Source organism: Mauremys reevesii, linkage group 2 (genome assembly GCF_016161935.1).
Source record: "Mauremys reevesii isolate NIE-2019 linkage group 2, ASM1616193v1, whole genome shotgun sequence".
Lineage (NCBI taxonomy): Eukaryota > Metazoa > Chordata > Testudines > Geoemydidae > Mauremys > Mauremys reevesii.
In genome coordinates, this window is record NC_052624.1 from 247,895,120 (window position 1) to 247,919,926 (window position 24,807).

General features: G+C 46.8%; 1 protein-coding gene across 2 annotated transcripts in view; it reads left to right on the forward strand.

The window, feature by feature from the left end:
• The window catches only part of MTDH (metadherin), a 52,384-nt gene extending 49,027 nt beyond the window's left edge, over positions 1–3,357 (forward strand). For both annotated transcript variants that reach the window (XM_039524366.1, XM_039524365.1), the window contains 2 exons: positions 89–245; positions 1,565–3,357. In XM_039524366.1, the coding sequence (XP_039380300.1) occupies positions 89–245; positions 1,565–1,635 (228 nt within the window). In that variant the 3' untranslated portion in view covers positions 1,636–3,357. The remainder of the gene's footprint in view (positions 1–88; positions 246–1,564) is intronic.
• Positions 3,358–24,807: the final 21,450 nt, after the last annotated feature.

The window sequence follows — 24,807 nt, forward strand, 5'->3', positions numbered from 1 at the left end:
CAACCAGAAATGCTAGTGCTTAAACAATTCGTAATGTTATATACTCTATACTTTACCAAATTAATCCAAAAAATGTTTTTCAAAATAGCCTGAGGAGACTCCTCCACTTGCTGTTTCTACTGAGCCATCTGTAATTGTATCAGAGTGTGATTCTGACAAGATCTCTTCCCAAGTGCCACAGATGCTACAAGAGACAGATGTTTCCAGTCCTAATATTAAACAAAACAGTGTGCCTCCTCCACAAAGTAAGTAACACTCAATATGAAGGTCAAGTCATGCTGAGGTTTTTTTGGTTAAATTTACATGCTTAATAACTGGGAGTACTATTTAACCATCTGCTGGGTGCGGGGAGGAGAAAAGGAAGACCTGTATTTGGCAAATGCAGTAGCTTTTTGCTGTATGGAAACCTGGATTCAAATCTTTTTTTGAATCACAAATGAAACTAGTGCCTAGCGTTTTCGAGTCCGTACTGGACGCTTATATCGGGCTGTGGAATATGAACAATTCAGCATACTTGGTAAATTTTGCTTACTAAAGTCAGAACTGGAGATTTGTGTTATGACTAAGATGCTTTGGCAGACTTATATGAAAAGCTTGTACAACACCGACCTGTCTTGTTACTAACTGTAAGAAGTCCTATTAGTCTTGATTATCTCTTCTATTTTGGAATTTGTAAGGGGCCAATCACTATAGTATTTAAGGACCAGCCTTGTTGAAAAACATTAACAGTTGAATATTTTTTTCCCTTTGGATTGAGCATATTTGAGTACTAATGCACTAATGATAGATTGTAGTTCAGAATGTTTCAGTGAATTGTAGTAGTCATGAAAGAGCAAGTGATAACATGGGAGTAGCTGGGTACTGGGCAGGTGGATGTGGCATATGGCTTTCTGCCATACACACCTCAGCCTAAGCTATTGGTGGTGGTATGGTTTTTGTTTGCATTGTGCTAATTAGTACCTAGTGGCTCCAAACCAGAGATCAGGAACCTGTACTCATGTGTATCAAAAAGATGGTGCCTACCTCAAAGAGCTTGCAATGTAAGTACATGAGGAGCGCCAACAGATGGATACAACAAATGCGGAGGGGGGAGAGTACAAGGTGACAGTGAGATTGTGATTTGTGTATTTAAAGTGTCTAGAAAAGAACAAGCTAGTACACTGGACTGCTGTCACTTGAGTACTAATAATTTAGAGAATCCTAACTTCTTAGCTACAAAGGGCTGAAAAGCTTACTGTTGTGTAATAATTCGAAAGATTCCTAAATATTTTAAAGCACAAAACCAGAGCCCATCATGTGAGAGGAATTTAAGCAATAGACTATTTTAAATTTAGGTTGTCATCTTTTGCATGGCTGATCAAATTGTACTTGCCATGCAGGGGGTAAAGGGGGGGTAGAATTTTGCAAAAAAAAACCTGCTTGAACAGTACATGCTATATTTCTGCATAACTTCATCTTATATTAATGTGAAATGTACTGAATTAATATTTTTGAAGTGAATTGTGCATAAATGTCCTGAACCTTTACATGGGTTTCATTTTGTTTTTTGTTACAACTTTTTTAGCCAAGTCTGAAGATAGCTGGGAGTCCCCAAAACAAGTTAAAAAGAAGAAAAAAGCAAGAAGGGAAACGTGAATTTACTGAGATGGACGTGTGTTGGTGAAACGCTGTCATGAAGATTATGCTGTTTATGCAATAATTTGTGAACATGTACAGAATTTTATATATTTCAACTGATTTTTAAAACAGAACTGCTGTGAACACAACCATCTTTAAAAAGGAATCAAAGGAAATTGTGATAGAGAGAGCAGCAGAAAGTGCTACAGTGCTGGAAGATGCTTTGAAGAGTCTTTTTTTTTTTTTCCACTGTAAGGGAAAGATCTTAAAAATAAAATAAAAAAAAACCCTGGTTTTACAACACAGTGCCCTGTTTACAACAGATTATGCCCTATCTCATCTGCAGCTGGGAATAAAGTCTTGATTTTTTTTTTTTAAGAAAGGGTTGTCTGTAAAATAGTTGTCTATAAAATAGGTGGTGTTTCTTGCATCTCTTTTGAGTGATGTATAAGAAACTGAGATGTCTACCATTTGATTTTGCTTCATGCCTAAATAAGTGCTTTGATTAAATACATAATCTGCCATATTTTTACAATATGCTGGTTAGCCAAGCATGCTAGCCATTAAAGGAATCACAAGTGCAAATAAAATCATTAAATAAAAATCCATTTGTACAGTTCAACCTTCATGGTTTATTATAAAAAGTTAAAGAAAATAAATATTGGTGGGCTAAAAGGCTGAGAATGTGATTGCTGAAACTTGAGTATGGTTCATGAAGTTATTTTGATAGCCTCTATTGCATTACTTGAATTGTTCAAAGTAACAGTATATTTTAATTAAGAATGTGGCAATGTGCATAAAATCAGTTCTATTGTTTTCTACTTGATCCTTTATTCTTTTTTTTTTGGGTTGGTAAGTTCAGACTCTCATTTAAAATCATCCCTGATCATTTTTAAACTCTTAAAATAAAATTCATATTTCTTTCCCCTTATCATTTATTAATTACCTTTCCCTTTGTTAGTTTTTTTTTAAAGCAAGATCAGCTGTTTTCATTCACTAACTGTACAGGACTTTAAGGATTTGGTGGAGAATGAAAGAATGACTTCAGACAGCTTTAATTGACATTGTCAAGACCACCAGTTATCAGGAATACATTTTTTTTTTTTACTGCCTTAACCTGTAGTATGTAGAATATGCATCTAGACTTCTTGAAGGGGATTAGTGTTTTTATAAGAAATTCCATGCAAGTGTAGCAGTTGTAAAATAAAGAATATTTCCCACTTGAAACTATTGATTAAAGTGGTGTTTGAGAATTGTCATTATTTTCAGGCACTGTGTAATTGCATCGTATCAAACTGGCAGGTTTCTTTGTTCTCTAAATGTACACTGTAAATAGCCTTTCCAAACTTGTGTTTGATAAGGACCATAATTAACAACACTTACTGAACTCTGGTAAAGAGCCATGATTTATTTCATGTGATTGACTTTGTTGGTTTTTGTGTGGCAAAGAAATGAAGCTGTAACCAATGGTACTGATCAGCCATCCACTATTATCTTATACAGGACTGCAGTTTGATAGTATTTACTTGCAAGACAAGAATAGTTAAAGAAACAAGCTGATTTTAATTGTACTGAAGACATGCCTTACTAATTGACAGCTTTCCTAATAAATGAATACTAACTTATACTGGTATCAAACCTATGTCAAGAACATGGCAAATGTGTTTATATGTTCAAAAGTTTTGTTTAATTCAATGACATTTCTAAATTGATTTGTTTAAAATAAATTGAGCAAATTGATGATATTGTTTTATTTACTGGAAGGGAGTAATGCTTAAGCCTTGATGCCTATCCAGGATTCCATGTAAACTGAACTGAAATACAGTTTTCCACAGGGATTTTTAAAAAGGGAATGTTAAAAATGAAATCATGTAAAGTGCTATTGCTTGTAAATAACATTTCCATTTTGCTTGCTTTTTTTTTTTGTAAGTGTGACAAATACTTTACCTGTTTTAAATTTAGGTTTATAGTGAATGTCCAAAATTGTTTTTGCATGGTTCCCAGTCTCTACACTTGGCTAGAAGTGGCATTCTGAGGAGGGATTTGAGGACCTTAAGTAATGATGTTTCCCAAAATAGCTTTAAAAATTGGATGACTTAAGTGTTATATTTTTTCGTCTCTCTTGACAGAGGGAGTTGACTGCTTAGGGTTGCCAAATAAGTCCTTGAATCACTTGACATCTTAATAAAACTTGTTGCAAATAAAGCAGACTTGCTGCTAAACGAACTGCTGTTCCTAATTTATGCACATTAATTTTCTTCTGCCCAGTCTTCCCTTCAGAATGCCGTCCACTTAGCAGCATTCCCAGTCATTTTTTCACTAAGAAGTATATGGATTGATTGTCTTGGAAAATTGGACACTAATCTTATTTGACAAAAATGGCCCCAAAGGAAGACGAAACTTGTCTATGAATGGAGGTTTAAAAAATCTACTTATTGCTTTTCTTTTACCCAAGTAACAGGTAGTCTTAATAATAAACTGTACACCTGGAGCAGAGAGAAAACAATACAGTTTAAAGAAATTAAGATGCTCTTTTTGCTGAATGTGTGGAATGTTTTCATGATTGAATCTAATGTATTGTTCTTTGTAATATTTCCCAAATGGTTTATATACACAACTTTACAGAAATTGTGGTTGTGATGTATAAGTGGATAGTTGTTGCATGGTTTAATTTCTTTTGTTTTTCTTTTGGGAAAATGTACAGAATTCCTAGTGCTTTGTTACAAAGCTAGCAACCTGCAAGTTGGTTCAAGGTGGATGAAAACTGTATTTCTGATATCTCCTTTCATAAACTTAAAGGAAAACTTACAGTAGAAAAACCTTATGAAAATATTTACTGAAGAATGTATACATTAAAAATGAATTTTCAAAACTGTTTATAGAAATGCCACTAGTATCACTATTTCTCAGAATTTTCTCATTGGAAGCTGCCATTTTACCAATAGTTCCCATCTGGAAGCCTGATCTGAGGAATAGGTCTTGAGTGAATGCATGACTAAAGTAGACTTTCAAAGTTAGTAAACTGCTTTATGGCTAATGTAAATGGTAAGTAATTAAATTTACTCAGAAGGTTCCCAGTTAAATAAGGTAATGTAAAACATCTTTGGAATTCTTGTAGTCATGTATTCAAGTTTCATTTATATTCCACATCCTAATCTGCATACTACTGTCAAGAGGGCAGATCTTTGTTTTTTAAATTTTTCTCTTCAGTCCAAATATACGAGTCTAGACTCTAGAGAGTGGACAGTAGGATGAAGATAGGAAAACAAAACTTTGATGTTAACCCAACAGTTCATACCAGCTGAGTTCCCATCTTCATGCAGGTGAATAATTTGCACCTCCATTTGGGCTGTGGAGTTCTGATTATCAGGTTTTTAGCTGTGGATTTAGTCAATATTAGTTAAGCGTTCACTTGTGAGAGTCCCTTGAACTTTCTGTACAGTCATTCACCTATTTTTCTTGCTACCGTCAGAGGCAGTGATTACTGTCCAAGTGGATAGAGTGAGTTCCCAATTCTTTTAGGGGCCTGGAGCCAAGGGAACCAGCTGAAGGAACCTTGGGAAAATGAGGACAGACAGCATGTGGCTCCCCAGATGTTGCTAGATCTTCTCTCTTTTAGTGTCGTGTTAAGTCCAGCAGTTCTTCTGACTTTTCTATCCTGTTATGAACACACTCATGAAATGGAAAAAATAAATCCTTTTTCAGGGGCAGCCTTCTGAATATTATCCTAGACTATTTTGTACGGCAAGTTGCTTTGAATATTGATTTGCACAAGCACAGAACCCGAAACCCCAGCAGTCTGCCAGTTACTTTAAACCTGCTCATGTTCAATCATAGCTATACTTGCTGGCGCTAGAACTCATTTTAACGAAGATAGCCTAGCCATACAAAGGGTCTCCCTCTCAACTTACGTACCTGTTGACAACTTCATTTTTTCAATACTTCCCCATTGTACTACGCTTATTTTTCTAGTGAATTGAAGTAATTTTGGTTCTTCAGTGGAACCCAGGATGTGTTCAGTGTTTCAGGCTAAACTTCTAGTACAACAATGTACAGTGTTCTGAAATTCTTTAAAACAAAACAAAGCAGTTTCAGCTAACTTGTGTTTTTGCTACTCATGGCTCAATTATGGATCAAAATTCTGGCAATCTCAGATGAGGATTTGTGCAGCTCAAACAATTGTAGCAAGTAGTCTCTTACCCTAAATTTACTCAGTATGTCACTTTAAGCACATGCTGGGGGAGAAGGTATAGTTCAGTAAGGACTCAACTGCTCACAATGAACTCTTAAGGGGAGTTGGGACCAAAAGGGGCTCCAGGTGTTTGCCCAGGCATGGACTCCCTTATCTGACTTTTTGGTGCTGAATCTTTCACATAGCTACTCCATGAAATTTACCTTGGTGCAATTATATTTGTTCCTTCCCCTTTCAAAGTTCTAATCTTGCAAGTTGCTGTGTTACTTGGGCACCATGATTCCCATACGTTTGTCTGACTGGGGAGGTGTCAATCCTGTTAAGGTGCCAATAGATACTTGCACAGGAGCAGACCACTGTTCAGGACAGTGGATTTGGGGGTCACTGTGGCACTTTAAACTGCCAAAGTTGTTAGTGGGCTATCAAATGGTGTTTAGGATAGCACTTATATGACCATCCATATCTAGACAGCTAATACAAGCAAAATCATTTGCAGGGATCACCCAAATTGTCAATGCAGTTTGGTCCTTCCTGGAAGCTCATGCTGGGTTATAAAGGCGGCCAGAAGTGAGCCATCCCACCTCGTGCTGCTGTAACTGGGAACTAGGCTACATTCTTGAGCACCCATCACCAGTCTTGTGATGAAGTGTCTGTCATTTAGCTATAATTACAGAGCTATTGAAAACAAGGGTCGGGAGAGTCTGAGCCTCAGCCAGAGTGACTTAGAGTGGGAACTGTCACGTGGTGAGCTTCCTTGATAATGATGGGAAATGTAGGTGCAAGTGATGTAGTGGTCACCCAGCTCAGTGCTCTGTCTGTGGTTGTCCATGCCTTCACCCATGTGACTTCAAACAGGCATATGCCATTTTCATCTGACGAATAGAGAAGGTCCTCCAGAAAACATCCACTTCAACGGATAAAGATTGCTCTGATCGTTCCAAAGTGGTCCCAGAGACATCTCTATCTAGTCCTCATAAACCTAATGCTCAGTTTATGCCATCCATCTTCCTCAGGCAGGATCTGTTTTCCTGTGGCCAGTGCTACATCCCCTACAGCTCTGGGGGGGAGAGTGTTTTTTGGGAGTAGGGAATATGCACTGTGCTATACATGATAAGTTTTCTACTTGTGCTGATGTGCTTTCAGGTGTTTTGGGGGCTTACTGCACAAAGAGACTCTTGTATTTTGTTTAATCTTGAAGTTCCTAACTTAACCTCTGAAATAAGCAATGCCTGTAGGTTCAAGCTGTGGCCATCTGATGGGTAAAAACATCACTCTGAGTACCACTGAAGAATTATCCCAGTTTCTTAACAAAGTTGACAAGCTCAGACCAGACTTATAACTGCTTGCATGCCTTACCTTATCCTGAATGCTTTCATGGCTTCTCCTTTTCAGTCCTTATGCTTGATACTGGAAAGATTTCTGATTCTAAAATGATCTTTTAGTGGCCATCTCCTCAGCCATGTGAGTTGAACAGTTAGAGTGTCTACCGTGCTGCTGGGAATGAGCCTCCCAGCCCAGGTAGACAGACTCATGCTAGCGGGGCTCAAGCTAGTGCATTAAAAATTGTGTGTGGACATTGTGGCTCCAGCAGAGGCTTGGGCTAGCTACCCAAACTCAGACTTGGTTGGCAGGAGTGGGGTGGGGGGAGCATCAGAGCTCGAGCTGCTGCACAAGCCACAATGTCTGTACTGCTATTGTTAGCATGCTAGCTCAAGCAGTGCTTCTGAGAGTCTGTCTACCGGCACGAGGAGGCTTGCTCCCAGCTGCAGTGTACATATACCCCTAGAGACCCTTCTCCCTGCAGGTACTTAACTTACTAGACTACCTAGTGAAGACTATACCACCCGTGTTTGCCTTCTGTCTTAGTTCCTTTTAGCTATCTTCTTTCTCCCAGAAACAAAACTGAGATACTAATCCACACTAAACATTTTTGTGAATTTGAATGAAAATACTGGTTTCCTAAAAGAGCTGGAAGACTTCTATAGTTTCTATAACCAGATCTGAGATTCCATCAGGGACACCTACGTTGCCAAGAATATACCCAGGCAGCAGGTTCAAAACAAACAAAAGGAAGTATTTCTTCACACAACAAACAGCCAAACCTGTGGAACTCCTTGCCAGAGGATGTTGTGAAGGCCAAGATTATAACAGAGTTCAAAAAACTAGATAAATTCATTGAGAATAGGTCCATCAATGGCTATTAGCCAGGCTGGACAGGGATGGTTTTCCTAGCCTCTGTTTGCCAGAGGCTGGGAATGAGCGACGGGATGGATCACTTGATGATTACCTGTTCTGTTCATTCCCTCTGGGGCACCTGGCATTGGCCACTGTTGGAAGACAGGATACTGGGCTAGATGGACCTTTGATCTGACCCAGTAAGGCTGTTCTTATGTTCACCAGCATGGTCTGCACCATGCGTAGAAAGAATGCTTCTCAAAAACTGTGGGGCTGCTATCTGGCTTTGCATGCATTTTTTTCCTTCTCTTGCTACAACTTTTATATATGTCACAGCACATGCTGTGGTAGGCAGATCCTGCACACAGTTGTCCCACGCTCATTTTATTCTGCACACAGTTGTCCCACGCTTGTTCTGTTCTGGCCTTATGTACTTCTAGGGCAGTTCCCTGGTGTCTGGACTGGCTTATTTGGATATGGGTTACACTTATTTCCCCTTAGGCTAATCCAGATATCAAGTTTATTCTGATGATGCAGAATGAGGTTCTTTTGGAGCACCCTCTGTGGTCAAAGGTGTTTCTTTTAATATTTTATTTAAAGATTGTTTCATATGTTGCTTTCTCATGGGTTTTAGTGTGAGCAGTTCTGATGATGAATGCAGTCAGGTTTGTGTCTCTGCTTTCTAGCCTTTTACTTAGAATGTTCATTTTTTATGGGTCTTTTTTCTTCCATTTGATGGTTTTCCCTGTTTGACAGCTTTCAAAAGCATTTATTCAGCTGGGGCAATTCATATTGTAAAGGGATGATTTCCTAAAGTTTTGCTTTTTGTTTTCTCCACCTGCTATTAGGAAATTATATTACCAGGCATCTTGACTTGAGTAATATTGGACCAAGAGAACCTACATTAAGTAGTATGTACTTGTATGTATGTATGTATGTATGTATGTATTTTAAATGGATGAGGATATTTACACAACTTTGGACTATAGACTTGATGATTGGAATATCTTTTAATACCACACATTGCAGCTTCCCTTTTCTGACTACCAGAGAGCTCTAGAAACTATTGTAAGAATTAAACACTTCACGTTATATCAGAATATACCTTAAGACATTTTGCATTCCAATAAGAAATGGACAGAAAAGCCTCTTTTAATAAAAACAGATGAAATCTTGGTCCCGTTAAAGTCCATGGCAAAGCTCCTGTTGACTTCAATAGGGTCAGGTTTCCACCCCAGGTATTTAGGTCAAACAGCATCTGGTGTTTCTGAATAGAAAATACAGATACGCACACAAATATTTGCCATCTGGATACTGAGATGTGGAGTTTTATGGCATGTTTTAATGATATTGGCACTTGAACCATCTTAGTTTTCCAACAAAACCAGTTTAAGTTCTATTGGGGAATACAAGATAACTTGCCCCATCTATTTAACATGGTTTGAATCCTGAACCGGAAGTCAAAGGAGATGTTAAGAATTGAATAAGAAATTCATTCTTCTGATTCTTTATAAGCTTGCAGTCTGATTTAAGGTAAATGTGCTTATGTAACTTGAGTGAGACCCTTAGACACTCTGTGCTATTTCCCCTCAAAATGAACTAAGTTGTTACTGCACTTGTGTATTAGCAGATGGTTACAAGTATTTATGAAAAGTGACACTGATCTGAATGAAAGCAATCAGTTGAAATAATTATTGTGTTTACAGATAAGCTAATAAAGCATACATGAAACAGGAAAATACCTATTCAGGTAGTAATGATTGTATCCAGTAAACCATTGTATGATTTGTCTAATTCCAGAGAGTTTAAAAAGTCTTATGATGCAAGTGTCTTAAAATAATGTGTTGATTAGTTTTCCTTAGCTCTTTGTTAATTTCATTCAATTACATTTTGCTTCCTTATAGCCCAGAAATTCTTTACTTATTTTTCAGCAATTGATTGATTTAGGGATTTTTGTTGATGTAGCAGATTCATTTTGTTGACACTAAATGATTTAAAGGAAACTGTGCCTCAGCTCAAGAATATAAAAGTTTGCAAGATAATTCACTCATGGTGTGAAGTGCTTCTTAAGCAAAATAGGTATTTCTGATTCTAATGCTGAACTCAACCACATTGCTGAAAAGTGGTGAATTTAATTATGGTTGTATGACAGTTCATTGTAAGACTGTAAACTACTTGAGCATATTTGGCAAACACTTAAAACTATTATTTAAAACTCATCTTTGGACTTTTAAATAACTAATAAAGATTGATAATTGGTTTGCACTGTCCCTTTGACTGTTAGCCATCCTACTGAAAAATGTTATGTCCGGCTCTAGGATCAGAAACTAATTACATTAAAAACTTTAGTTGCGGGGGGGAGGGGAGTGGAGAGCTAATTTATGTATAGTCACAAACAGTCCTTACCACCCTTTGAATTTGTAAATTGGGTTGAAAGTGAAAATCAGTTTTTAATTTTCCTCTCTTTAAAAAATCTGGCAATATTAGGAATATTTTCTTCCTTTTTTGCTTGAGGTCTTTCTTGGAGGACCCAGACATGTAGTTTCAAAGCTTTTTCAGCCTTTAATGGAAGTGATGACAGTGGTAGGAAACTGAATATTTATTAAACTTGTCTTCCAACTGTCCACTTTGTTTATTTGACTTACTTAGACCTGCGGTTTGTGTTTATTAAGAGTTTTTCTTAAATAGTCTTGCACAATGTGCAATCATCAAAATATGTGAAGCAAATTTTGAAATTGCACACTGAATAATTTTACTGAATTTATTTCATTAAAGGAAGTTAAAATCTCAACCACACTACTGTATTTAATTTATTGCATTTAAAGGAATTCTCCAATTAAAGCATATTTTTAAAGATTTCTTTAATACCGAGAGTACTAAAATGTAACAGTTGGTACCAAAGCTGGCCAGTTCTAGCTGCACGGCTGGCGGCTGAATATATCCCACTATGGCGCTGAAGCTATATCCCGCCTTATCCCGCCAGCCCGCCACTGCGCGGGTGGAGTAGGCGCCCTCCCTCCCCGCTCCTGTTATCCTCTGTTTCTTCTCCCTCTCAGTAGTAGTCCTCACCCTTTTAGTTTAGTTAGTTAGTGTTTAGTAGTAGTTAGTAGTTAGGTTAGTTTCAGTTTCTTAGGTGGGCCCGGGTGAAGTTAGTAGGTTTCCTCCATAGTTAGCCCGGTTAGCCGGGTTCGCCGAACTCCGCCTTCGGCCTCCTCCCCCCCCCGTTGGGGCCCGCCTCCGATGCCTGGCCTGCCTGCCTGCTCTGGCTGCACGAGACAAGTGACCCACCCATGCTGCCTGGATGCTGACTGCCGCGAAGAAAGAGCGGGCAGGCTCCAACAGAGGCCCAAACAGTCGCGTCCCGCGGCGGCACCGCGCCCCACGCGAGTCATCTGCAGCGCCGGCAGGCCGCAGCGCATCAGCGCATCAGCCCTCCTCCCCGGCGCGCCCCCGCGGCGCCGCACCGGCGGCGCGCCGGCGCCCCGCCGCCAAAGCCAAACCGCGCAGCGCCGGCGGCCCGGGCGGCCCACGGCTGGCCACTGGCCAGCGGGCACGCGCTTGTGGGAGCCGGTGACGTGCACACACACAGAGGGCATGCCAGCCCCGAGCAGTGGATGACACCCCGCCCGCGCCCCGCCATCCCCGTGCAGACGAGCCATGACGAGCAGAGGCCCGGAGACCCTGCACTGACCCCGGACGCCCCCGCGAAGCCGCACGCCCTGAGCCGGGCTGAGCCTTGAGCGCGGCGCACCGCCACCGAGCCAGCCGGGGCGCCCCCCTGAGCGCGCGCCGCCTGCGGGCGCGGTTCGCCCGGGCGCGCGGCCGGTCGCTACGCGGCGCCGGCGCCGACCCTCACGCGCTTCGGACCGGCACGGTCCGCGCTCCACGCGGCTCACCTCTCTCTCTCCGGGTCTAGCGCCCGGCGCTTCCCGATCTCCGGCCGTACCGCTTCGTACCGGGGCCGCGCCGTCGGCGGCGCGCGTCGCGGTCGCCGGCGATCACAGATCGCGGCACCGCGTGACGGTCGTCTTCCGCACCGTCGGCGCCCAGCGCCGCACCGCGCTACCGCCCGCCCAGGCGCCGCACCGCGCGCGCCGCAACGCCACGACCGCAGCCGCCCGCCGCCACGTCCGGCGCCCGGCCGCACACCGCTGCCACACCGCCAGCCGCGCCCCGCCGGGCCCACCCCGGCCGCTCCAGCCATGTGCATGGGGCTGCGGCACACGACACCATCGATCCAGCGCCGGGACCCCGCGCCAGCGCCGCCAGTCGCGCCCAGCCCAGTGTCGCCGCCAGCCACTCAGAGCAGGGGGCCCAGGTCAGCGCAGGGCCCACAGCACCGGGCCTCAGCCCCTTCTGGGTCAGGTGGGGGGTTTCTGGTTCTTGGCCAAGCACCTGCATGCGCCCCAGCGCCCCCTCGCGCCGCGGGCAGGCGCCGAAGCGCGCCATCACCCGCAGCAGGAGCCAAGCGCGTCCCGCCCCCCACCCCGGGGCAGCCAGCCGCAGCCACTCCGCCCGTCGCAGCTGTCCACGCCATGTCCCCTGCCCCGGCGGTCGCGCAACCACGTCAACCACCGACCCGCCACGACCGTCGGGGCCACACGGCCTGGGCCCACCAACGTCCAACAGGCGAACCACCACCACAGTCGCAGGCGCAGCATCAAGACCCCCAGACTGGCGCAGGCGCAGGTCAGACGTCCCCCAGGGTCAGAGTGGTGGAATCGAGCGGCGACTTCGTGGAGGCGCCGTGGCCGTGTGGCACAGCGTGGCGCCAATTGCGCCTGGCGTCCGCAGCGCCAATACCACCCGCCTAAACCACCCACGCCCATACCACCCACCGAGCGAGTGGGCGCCAAATACGGAACTCAGTATCCCCCGAGTATTTGTATACTCATCCGAGTAACTCTCCCGACCGGCTCCTCGCCGTAAGCGACCCGGTCCCAAGCCGTAACGGCACAGCCACCATCGGGCGACCCCCAAGTCAACGGGCTGGTATATCGCTTGGGCCGCCTGGCCAAGAATCGGCTGGGCTCTGGCGCGAATCGGCAGCTGTTGCGCGGCTGTCGGGCCCCACATTTCGCGCTTCAGCGATCTCCCTTGCCCCCGCTTCTGCCTCGCGGAGTTCAGCGCAGCGCCCTCCGCGCTCCTCCTCGGCCTGCCCGCTCCTTGATCAAGCTGCGCGCGCAGCTGTGGGACTGCTCCCCGCTGGACATCTCTGCCCTGGCCTCTGGGACCTGTCTGCAAGCGCCCACCTTGGCCTGCGGAGTACTCTCTTCCTACCTGACCTGCTCCGCACAAACACACAGGCTTTTTTCGAAAAAGGGCGGGCTCTCGAAACACATGACGCGATCGTCGGCGACCCCCAGACGATCGGCTGTGGCGCCAGGCCAGAGGCTCCACAGAGACACAGCCACAGACATCTGGCTGCCCGCCCAGAATCCCATCCAGAACCCGCCCCCCCAACAGCAACACCCGCTCGCCCGCCCCCATCACAGCCGCAAGGGCAGTCAGGGCCTAAGCTCATCAGGCAACAGGCTCCCCAAGGACCTCCTCGCGCCAAAGGCTTTGCTTTGATGGGACGCCCGCCTCTTCTCTCTCTCATCCCCATCCCTTCCTCTTTTTCCTCTCTTTTCCCTCAGGCCGCTCGGGGGTGGCCATGGCCATCAGCCAGCCGTCCTCTCAGTCATCGCCTCCTACCGCCCTCCCCGCTTTTTCCCTCCCGCCTCCCTGTCCCTCTCCCCCAGGTCCTCCCCATCGGAGCAGAGCAGGTCCAGATGCAGTCCAACCTCCTGGGAGAGGAGGTGAGGTGCCCCATATGGGTGGGGGGGCCGCGGGGGTGCCTTCCCATCCCCAAAGCCTCTCATCCCCAAATCCCTCCTCATCTCCAAAGCCAATCCTGGCCTCCTCCTGGAGACCTGCCTTCCTGATAAAGCTCTGGGGACTATTATTCCCTCCCTGGGGACTATTATTCCCTCCTCCCTGATCCGGGAGAGAGCCGACATCGACCGACATGAGAGACATTATTTCCATCGCGATCGACCCCCCTCGCCGTCGATCGCCGGCCTTTCCACTGAGCAGTAAGGCCACCAGTTCCCGCGGTGCGCCCCGCGGCTCCTCCACCCCGGCCCGAGGTGTTACCGCCGTGCTTGCGCCGCGTCTGCCGCTCGCGGCCGTGTCGCGTATCCGCGCAGCGTCCGCGGGCCATCGCGGTCGCTATCCCCGAGCCATCCTGCGAGTCGGGCCGCTCGTCCTTATCGGCTGCTCGGCCCGCCTGCTCCTCGAGCTCTACCTGCTCTCGCCCGGAAGGTCACAGTTCGCCGAGGCTGTCCTCGGCCTCAGACTCGGCCAGGGCCTGCCTGTCTTCCGCTGTCTTGCTCAGACTCTCTGGGCTCTTCTGCATCATCTCCTTGCATCCCACAGCGCCCAGCGCGTCCTGCGCTTTCCCTGTGGCGTTCTCCGGGGCCACACGGCTTTTGCCTCTTTGCACACGTGCCAGCCGCTGGACTTTTGGCCCGCGGCCACGGGCTGGCCTCTGCGCCTCACTCACCAGACTTGATCATCTCATCGATCCACACCCTCGACACCCCACAGGCTCCACACTCCTGGTGGTGGGTCCCTCAGGGGTACCCTCGGGCCCCCACCCCGCCCCACCTCCCCCATCCTCCGACCACAGATGCAGATGACATGGCGTGGGCAGGCTCATGCAGGCATGCCGTCACTTCCGCTACCCTCCCCACACATCCCTCTCAATGTACATGGAGAGGGGCGGGGGCGCCAGCATGTCAGCAAGCGGCAGGCCATCTCGTCGTGTCGCACCGTCCATGACCACGAACACAGACAACACAACATCCGATGTTGGCCTAGGGCGGAGCACGCCCTCTGCGCTCGCCCTCCTGCGCCCGCTGCCGGGCGCTTTGCATGATAGCCCGCTTCTGACCGCCTCTCCACCTGACAGCCCCCGGCGCCCGCATTCCGCGCACGCCAGCGCACCGCCTTCCCCTTCCCCTCACACGGTTTCCCCATACGACCCGTGGTGGGAAGATTTCCCCAGGGAGACTTACTTTCGAGACCCTCTTTGCACCGGAGACAGCGAGAAGTGCAGGGGCCGTTGCCGCGCTCCCTCTCCTCCGCTCCCTCCCCTGCTGCCCCGTTGCCTTTGCTGCCTAAAGGCCTCCTCTCCCCTTCGTTCCTCGCGTCCCCCTGCCTCTCGCGGTGCCTTAAAGGCTCGAGTGGAATCGCTCCGCCTGGCTGAGACAGCCCTGGCCTGGCCGACAGCATCGGTACACCCCGCTGCTCGAGCTGTCCGTCTCCGACCGCCCCGGACCTCCTCCGCACAAGACTTCGCCGGCGCCGACTCCGGCTCGCCTCCTCACTCCCACCCGCCTGGCCCTGCATCTGGCTGCCTGGGTGGAGCCTGACTGGTTGACTCGCTGTTTCTGAGCTGCGGACCTGTTCCTGTCGCGTCCAAGAGTCTCCTAACTGAAACCAAAGTGGAAGCCACATCCCTATCTGGTGCCAGAAGAGTTGCCAGAACTGGTGCGACCCTATTCCCAGAACCCCTCTCCCCTGTCCCTGGTCCCTGAATTGTCCTCTCCCCAGCCTCCCCTAAGGCAGAGGCCCCTCCTTCTGAGGGCGCCTCAGTATACCAGCTCGCGCTGGTTTCGCCATGCCGGGCTCCCCATATTTTCCAACCCAACCATATGGTCTCCCCAATTCAAGGACACCGTCCGTGGTTCCCACCACGCTCGTGGACCCTGCACCTGGTGGGGGAACAACCTTGGTGTTGCCAAGCTTTCTGCTTTGCTTTTTGCTCCTCTGGCGTCTTGCTCTCATCTCTCAGCTCAGCTCGTCAGCGACGCTCGCGCGGAGAAGACTCTCGAGACGGGTGGTCCCGCCGGTGTGTCTTCCCCACGGACAACCCACGGCTAAAGTCCCCTCCGATCATCCATTCTCCCGTCGTCGAAGGCCGTCCATATGCCCTTCATGACCCAACTCCCGGTCCATTACCACCAGCGCATCGCCCCATCTCTCATCTTCCAGCGGCCCTTCACCTGGGGGTCCCCGGGCCCGCCTCCTTCACTCCCGCCGGCCGCGCTTTCTCGCGTTCGCGGCCAGCCTTCCGTTCGGCTGCGGGCGAGTATGAGAGCGCGAGTCTCCTCCTCACAGAGTCCTTGTTCGGTGGCTTTGGCTTGTATTGCGTGTTACGATCCGAGTCTCACCCACCACCACACGACGACACCCACACCACCAGCAGAGGCCGCTTCGGCCTCCCCCTGCCTTTCCAATCCATCCAGGACATCAGCCACACAGTCCCACCTCCCCTCCGTCCACACCTTGGCGCAACACAACACTGGTGCAACAATCAATCAGAGCAGCCTTGCCCTCTGCGGCTCTGCACTCACTCTGCACGTCTCCTCACCCCCCACCGGGGCTCAAGCTTTGGGATCACCCTACTGGAATGCATTTGAGCAATCCGAGAGAAGAAGAAAGACACTGGCTCTCCTGTGTCTTCGAGATGTGTTTGTGTTGAGATCTCCAGACCCGCCCCTTCCCTCCCTCTTCCCCGCCAGTAGGCAAGGAACTGAGCCGGAGCGGACGGGCGGGGGGATATATATATTATATGCCATAACCAACGGGCAGGGCGCCAGCGCGCCGCCGGCCGGGGGTTGCTAAAAAAAAGTTCGAATACGCGCGCGCGCGCACACGCCTAACTGGAATGGATTGGAGCAACACATCTCGAAGAACACCAGTTACTACAGGTGAGTAACCGTCTTATTTTTTAAAAACAACTTTTCATCATTTGTCATTTATTTTATACACTTTACTCAGAGTGTATAGTGAAAACAGAAGCTTTACCGTTTCTAGTGTGTTGCAAACATTACCAGTAAATGTTAAAGTCTAAACAGTTTTCATTGAAATTACACTAATGAAAACATTTTTAGATTTTTGTCAATGTGTCCAAAATTCATTATGGTTTCCCCAGCAAGTATAACTTGCTTGCACAGACAATGATGCGTCCTGGAATTATACACCATCAGGATAGTCCATTTCTTTAGATTTGTGTTAGGTTTCTCAGGACCACCAGTCCAGGGAGGAGGGTTTGGTCTGTGGCAGCTGTGGGAGACAGCTAAATCAGGACTGCTGAGCAAAGCCATTCCCAATTTCCCTGCCCCCCATCCATCTCTTGTCTACTTCTGCTACCACTGCTTGCAAGAAAGTGGTGAGAGTCTAAGGTCTGACATGGATCTGCATCTGGCTACATGCCATAAAAAGAGAGAGGCCAAGTGAAACACATCTTGGTATGCTGGAAAGTAACAAGCAACACCTGCGGTGAGATGTGCATTGGTAGATGGAAGCCTGCTGGGACCCGTTTCTTCTTTTCTTCTCCCACTCCCTCCTCCAAAAAATTCTCAAAGGGGGCCTTTGCAGCCTGGTCAATCCTCCAGCTTCTGGGTGGAGTGGAGAAACTGCTGGTGGCTCATTTGTATTTTTCTGTGCTTTTCAAACTGGCTCCTTCCTTTTGCTGCCAGAGATGGCTGTTGTTTCACTATCCTAGAAACAAAGCCTTGTTTCTACGTCCAATATTTGCTGAAGACTATCTGAGGCTACGTGGCTCCCACAGCCAGTCTTTAGGTTATGGACGCTGGCTTTACTGTAGGCTAGTTTAATCAGGAGAAAGGGAAGTCTAGTACCCACCCACCCCCCATGCTGCCTATGTGCTAGGGCCGTGTAACATTTTGTAGAGGAAGGAGCTTCCACTCTTGGGCTTCTGCTTCCTGTCCCTCCCCCACCAATGGATCCACTCTTGCTGTGAGAATTTCTACATGCAAGGATATGTATCTGTAGGATGAAGTGACACCATTGTGGAAGAGTGGGGGGCCATGTGTCAGTTTGCCTAGAAGCCACCTACAAATGAACGATAGCACTGTGATTTCCTCCCCCTCATCTGCTTACATAAGGAGAGAGGCTGTGTCCCCAGTCTGAGGGTGGGAAGGAGTATGATAACACTCCTCAGTATACACATGGAATGGCCAATTTCACTACGTTTGATGTTTTTGTCACTTTATCAAAGAATTTCAGTTTGCACCGGCTACAATGACCAAAAAATGCTCTTCACTGGCCATGGAAGAGGCATGTAAGTCAAAGGTTCACAAAGTGACAGTGTTCATGACCGTGGGAGGTTTTTACTATATAATGATTACTACATTTCCCTGACTTCAGTCATGGCAGCAGTATATGAATCATTGCTAGGGAAAATGTGAGGCAAAAAGTTGTGCATATCATGTAAGCTGTGAGATATGGAAGTAGAAAGTTAGCAAGCTAAAAAGCAAACTGGCCGGAAGTGAACTATGCCTTGGCACCATAATCCATGATAGCATGTGCTATGTTTTGTGCCATAACAGATTTCCATTGCTAAGAACTGGTTAGCACAGATGCACCCTGCTGGGTTATAATTCAGTGTCCTTAAAGAACATCTTTAGAGAGCCTGATCTCTTCCACTAACACCTAATGCAACGTTAAACATTCCAAGAGACTGACCCATCCAAATTCTCTTTCACACGGCAGTATCTCATATCTATTTCTCCTTTCTGTTAAGCACCTGATAAATGTGTGTTTGAGCTGTTACCTCAAGACTGACAACATAAAATCGAAGTGACCTGAAAAATCTAATGTAAAGAATACACAAGCCCTAAATGAGGGTGGTGTTTGAGGGTTTTGGGTTTTTTTAATGTTCATTATGCTGCTCTGCTGCCAAACTTACCAGCATTCTCTTCGGGAAGCACGGGCTGTTCAGCCACTTGCCCCTCGACTCTGCCTGTATTTTAGGGTCTGGTATCTCCATGCATTCATCTGTAGTCTACCTTCTAAAATAGTGAGTTCTGAGACCGTTCCTTCTCCCTGCATATTCTGAGGAGGAATCTCTGCCACTCTGTCATTGGGATTGAGGCAAGTGTTGAACAAAATCTTGTACCACAGGAGAAGTGATTGGTAGTGCTGTCCAATTTTGGGATGATGCCGCCTGCTTGAGAAAACATTAATATCTGAGAAAATCCCATTTCTGTCTTGGATATAGGCACTCTGCCTTGCATCCATGTATCTCCTGTTCAATCCACCACAAAGACAGTGTTCTGTGATTTCAAAAAAATAGGAAGAATCATGGGCATGCTAATAAGAAAAACTCCAAAACAGGAGCTCTAGGAAAACATTTACTTTGTCTTGTGGCAAACTTCTGCCCTACTCCACTATTTTACACAAAGTGAGATGTACAAGGTGTGTGTGTGTGTGTGTGTGTGTATGTATTATGTATGCATATATGTGAGCATTACCATTTTATCCAAAACGCAGTGAAGAAAAGTCAGCGTCCTGTGGCTAGACACTACAGAAATGAGTATTAAAGATACCAAAGGTAGAGAGGAAGCAGAAGGAAGTAGAAATAGCTTGTACAAGCTCACCACCTATGAATAACTGACTTTTAGGAACCAAATATCAGGATGGTCATGATCTTTATATTATGAGAAAGGAATTTACATGTAAGTGGGTGGTGCTGGGAGCCAGAGTACAGTATACTTTAGATAGCTTTATATAAAAGAACCTAATAATGAAATAGCAAAACATGAAAAAATAGAATTGAACTGTTACGATGCATCTTTCACAGTGCACCCAGGACTATGGTATAATAGGCGCCCACAAGATACAATTCAGTTTCATTGCACCTTGCGCACTTCACTTATCTCAGTGAATATTAAATGGCATTAATATTAATATTAATGGCATATTAAATAGTGCTTCATAAAATAAGGAAGAATTAAATTCAGTCCTAGCATAAAAAGGTGTAACTCCCTGTTGAGCCCAAATTTGATCTCCATTTACAAATCAGGGGTACAGTGGCATGAAATTAGAATTGGGCTTCTTGGGGGGGTGGAGGGAGGAGGGGGATGTGCTTACTTATCCCAAGGCTGAATTTGGCCAAAGTCTTAAATGCTACTGTGTATTGCAACTTACGTTGTCACCTCACAGACCGGGTAGATCATAATGGATTGAGATATCAGGCTAACCTCAAATAGGAGAGGACATCACTCTTCAAAGTCACAAAGATGTATTGAGAGAACATCTTTCCTGTGTGGAGAAGGGGACTTTCCCCTATCTTACTTTCTTACACCACTCAAGTTTACATTGCCAGCTTTAAAGGTATTGCTGTGATCTTAAGTTTCAATATACATGTTTTGAGCACCTTAGTTTCTCTTCTCTCCTGTAAACTGCCAATAAAGACTACAATTGTTTAATCTGAGCTGTACTCTGTTTTGACTGCTCATGAGGAAATTACTGGAGGATGTTCTTGAAGGAAGGATGAGAAAAATGAACATGACAAACTAATGTAGGTCAGTGGCACTGTTGTCCAGGCCCTCATAACTTCCCTCCCCCGACTACTGCAACTTCCTTTTTCTGACCCCCTTGACTAGGGCAGTGGTCTCCAAACTTTTTTGATCACACACCCCTATCAGTAAAAAAATTTTTGAGCACGCACTCCCTGCTGTGCCAAAGCGCAAAAAAAAACCCCTCTGACTCCCACCCGAACTGCCAAAGCAAAAAAAAAAAAAGCCACTTGGACTCCCGCCTGAACTGGACTAGGGTGACCAGATGTCCTGATTTTATAGGGACAGTCCTGATTTTTGGGTCTTTTTCTTATATAAGCTCCTATTACCCGCCACCCTCTGTCCTGATTTTTCATACTTGCTGTCTGGACATCCTACCCTTGACTCCTACAGTATACCCTCCTCGTTCCATCCAACATGCAATCACTAAGACTTCCTTTCTTGCCACCTACTCTCATTTTGAATTGCTCTGATAACTCTCCCTTCTCCACTGTCTCAAATTCAAGCTTCTTATAATTGCCCTAAAATCCCTATAGAATTGTCCCTCCCTGCTCTCATACACTTGTGTTACTTATTCCCTCTGTATTCTGCTCATGTCAGCCTTGACATCCTGATGATGTGCTTCTCTCAAAGCAGTCCTTCTGCTTTCTTCCGTGCTGCCCCTTTGTATGGAATAGCCCTTCCTGAGCTGTTCTGCAAAGCCCATCACCTTCCTGAACGCTGTCTAAAAGAAATCATAACACCAACCTGGTCTTGTCAGAGTCACATCTCAAGAGGTCATGGTGTGACCAATATGGTTTTATTTAGGAATATTATCCAACTTCCTTCTGGATTTCACACAGAAATAGCATATCCAAAACTTTGATGTGTGATCTCTGCTTATAAAATGTTTTATGGTGGAAATGAAGTAATATATTTTCTATATGATCCATCCCAAGAGGCAAAACACATTGTTAATTAAAGCAATGCGTGCGTTACCAAGTTATACATTATAATACATTATGGAAGTAATGTTTATAATGGACTTGGTTAAGAGTTGCCAAATAAAATGTGATTTCAGTAGAATTATAACACAATTTATTAGTGCAGCTTTCTGTAGATTTTAAAATGTGAGGGATGAAAAATTAGACATTTTATTTCAATCATCCATCTTTCTTCTGGCACCAGGGATCGTAGAAGGAAACATTAGAGGTGAATTTGGCCTACGGTGGACAGAAGCCAAGAGCTTCTTCTATTTCTCTATTCAGAAGAGCAGCATTAGTGGCCCAATCAATCTCTGAGGAGGGGAGGAAGAGAATATGAAGATACAAAATAAAGACTTCAATCTTCTCTTGCATCAGAGCTGGAAGCCACGTCACTTGCTGCTTTTGACCTTGTATTCCTATCTGCTTTTCCTGATATGCCATAAAGGATTTTAAAGATTAAGCAAACTTGATCGTTAGCTTCATATGCTATTAACAACAGACATTACTGCCTTGTTTCATTACAAACTACGTAAAGAATCCATAAGAGATGTAGCTCAAGTGCTCAGTGAGGGAGAAACTATGACCTGTAGTGTACAAACTCCTGCAGAGCCATAAATTGCTACCTGCATTGCAGGCTACAGGACTAGGAGAACACCTGGTGTGGCTGATACTTCCCCCATGACAGACAGGCAGGTAACATATGGGAGTCATAGCTCTGAGAATCCAGGGCAGCTGAGCCAGTGTGGTAGAAGAAGAAAGCTGTGCCAGGTAAAGGGCTGCCCCACCTTATTTCCTTACCCTGCCAGCCCTGGGAGCAAGAGGAAACCAGGGACTCCCCCTGCACGTCTCAGTAGCTAGTCTGCTATTATGACTACATGCTGCCCCTTCCTCAGGGGTTGTGCTAACTCCATGATTTAGCCCCAAAGGAAAATATATCTACTATTAGCCCTGGTCTGGGTTCCTTCTACAGAGCTGGAACTGTGTGTTTAGTTGCTAACAGATGCTGTTATCACTCTCAATCTAGCTTACTATTCCAAGCTTGTGACTAAGTAGTACAAGGATTCTGCTAGGATTAACTAGATATTTTGTAATTAACATCTATTGCTGTATTGCCTCTCTCCTCTTCTCTGTGTTGCTGTAGTGCCTCTCTCCCCTCCCTCTTATATCATATCTTTACATGTTTATATTCGAAATTCCAGTGGTGGGAGGACTTTGTTTTATGTACAGTATTCCAGTAGCACCTAGAACTCTAAGTGAGATCATTGTGCTCGGCACAGGAAAGACACACACTAAGAATATGCCTACACAGCAATATAAGCCAAGGGTTAGTGGAACTCGAGTCAGCTGACCCATGTCTGGGATTCCTGGCAGGGCCAGCTCCAGGCACCAGCCCAGCAAGCAGATGCTTGGGGCGGCCACAGGGAAGGGGTTGCATGTCGGGCTCTTTGGTGGCCGGTCCCTTGGTCCCTCTCAGAGGGAAGGACCTGCTTCCGAATTGCCTCTGAAGACTGAAGCGATGGTGGTAGAGCTCCCACAGATCATGATCGCGGGGGAGGTTTTTTGGGGGGGGGGGCGGGTTGGGTTTTTTTTTTTGCTGCTTGCGGCGGCAAAAACTCTGGAGCTGGCCCTGATCCCTGGGTTTGAGCATCTACACTGCATTTTAACCCTAGGATAAGGACTTTCTGACCTGTGCTCAAACCCAGGGCTCTGGCATCCACACTGCAGTGCACAGAGCCAAGTCAAAGTAACTATCTCACAGTGCCTAGCCCTCTCCCCACAGTGTCTGCACTCTAGCTCTATGCATATTTTGCAGTGTGGGAAAGCTACTGCCACCCTGTTCCTAGCTGGGGCGGTGCTGTTGATGGGACAGCACAAGTGCATGAACAAGTGCATGAACTGCATAATTAGCTCCTTTGGTGATTGTCTCAGTAAAATGACGGCAGTTTGAGAAGGCTTTATAACTACCACCTAATGGGAGAATTGGGCTCTCCACCGCTAGGCTGAGTCACATTGGCAGATAAATGCCCATGTGCACCTGTTGTGAGGATAATTAGGACATCAGTCTCCAGAGCTGTTAAACTATTAAAATGAAACTTTGCAATTATTAATTTTTAAAATGGGCTGTTCAATGAAGGGTTTTGGGTTGGTTGGGTTTTTATTTATTTTTGTCTGTTTGGAAGTTTGACATAAAATGTAGGTTTCAGAGGAAAAACACAAACTCACACCCCAGCCTGGCTGCTTCTGGCTGCAGAGCGGTGAAGTGCATCCCCAGGGCTTGGGGTGCAGGGTGCTTCAGCACCCCCCAGGGCATCCCTTATCCCAGCCCCTGCTGCACCCTGGGAAGCAGGGATAAGGGATCCCTAGGAGGCTGTGGAGAAGTTTTGGAGCCAGTTCCCACTCACTTCCCTGACAGTGCACACTGATCAGGCGCCTCTGCACGTGCACCCCAGGGAGAGTGGGCAGGGGCCAGGGAGCATGGTTGGCATGTGAGCTGCCCGTTCAGGGAGGCTAGTCCCCAGCCTTACCTGTTCTGCCCGAGGCCCTGCATCCTCCTTCCCCAGAGCCGCAGCTCCAGCCCTGGAATGCCAGGAAGCCCCAGTGCCCCCAGTCCCAGAGGGCCGAGCACTGTGGCCCCAGTGCCTAGGGCCCCCCCAGCACTGGGCATCCCCAGCTTGCTTCCGGGAAGAGGAGCAGCCTGCCTGGGCTGGGGCCAAGGGAGAAGTGGCAAGCAAGAGCAGGTCACGGGGTGGAGTGTGGGCAGGGCCACGCAGGCCTGTTTGGGGAGGCTTAGCCTCCCTGGGCCTGTGATACCTGCCACTCATGCCTGGGAGCAAGGGACAGAGAGCGGAGTGAGACCAACCAGCTGCCTTGCAGGGAAAGGAAGAGCTCCTGGCTCAGCACAGCCAGGGGAGAGATTACTCCCAACATCCTGGCAGCTGGAGCTGCCTCCCACCTGTCAGCTTTGCTCCCAGCTGTGGGCAAGCTCTGGGCAACAGTGAGGGGGAGCTGGAGCCAGAGCCACTGCTACAGGAGGCTACATAGAGGTTTTGGGACTGGCTCCTATGTGCCATCCTGACAGTGCAGACTTCTACTTGCAATGGAGTGCAATAGACTGCACAACAGATTGTTGCCATAGACAGGACTAAGGAAGTTGCCCCAAGGAACTCTGGGATACATATGGAGGACTTTTGGGACTCAAGTCAAGGTGGGACAGCTTGCACACATACAAGCAATAGGCTTGGACCCTAAATCCCAGCTTAATATGGGCTCAGACCCTCCAGCCCTGCAGAGACCTGGGACCCTAGGTTCAAGCCCTAGATTAACGCAATTGGTGTGTGGACACAAGGGGAGTTAGGCTTGAGCCCGGGCTTCTGTTGCTGGGTAGACATACCCTAAGAGGCAGCACTGCTTTGCAGAGTTTACACACTGAATGAAGAAGACTGAAAAAAAGTGGTAGGGGACCAAGGCATAGAGGCATGAAGTG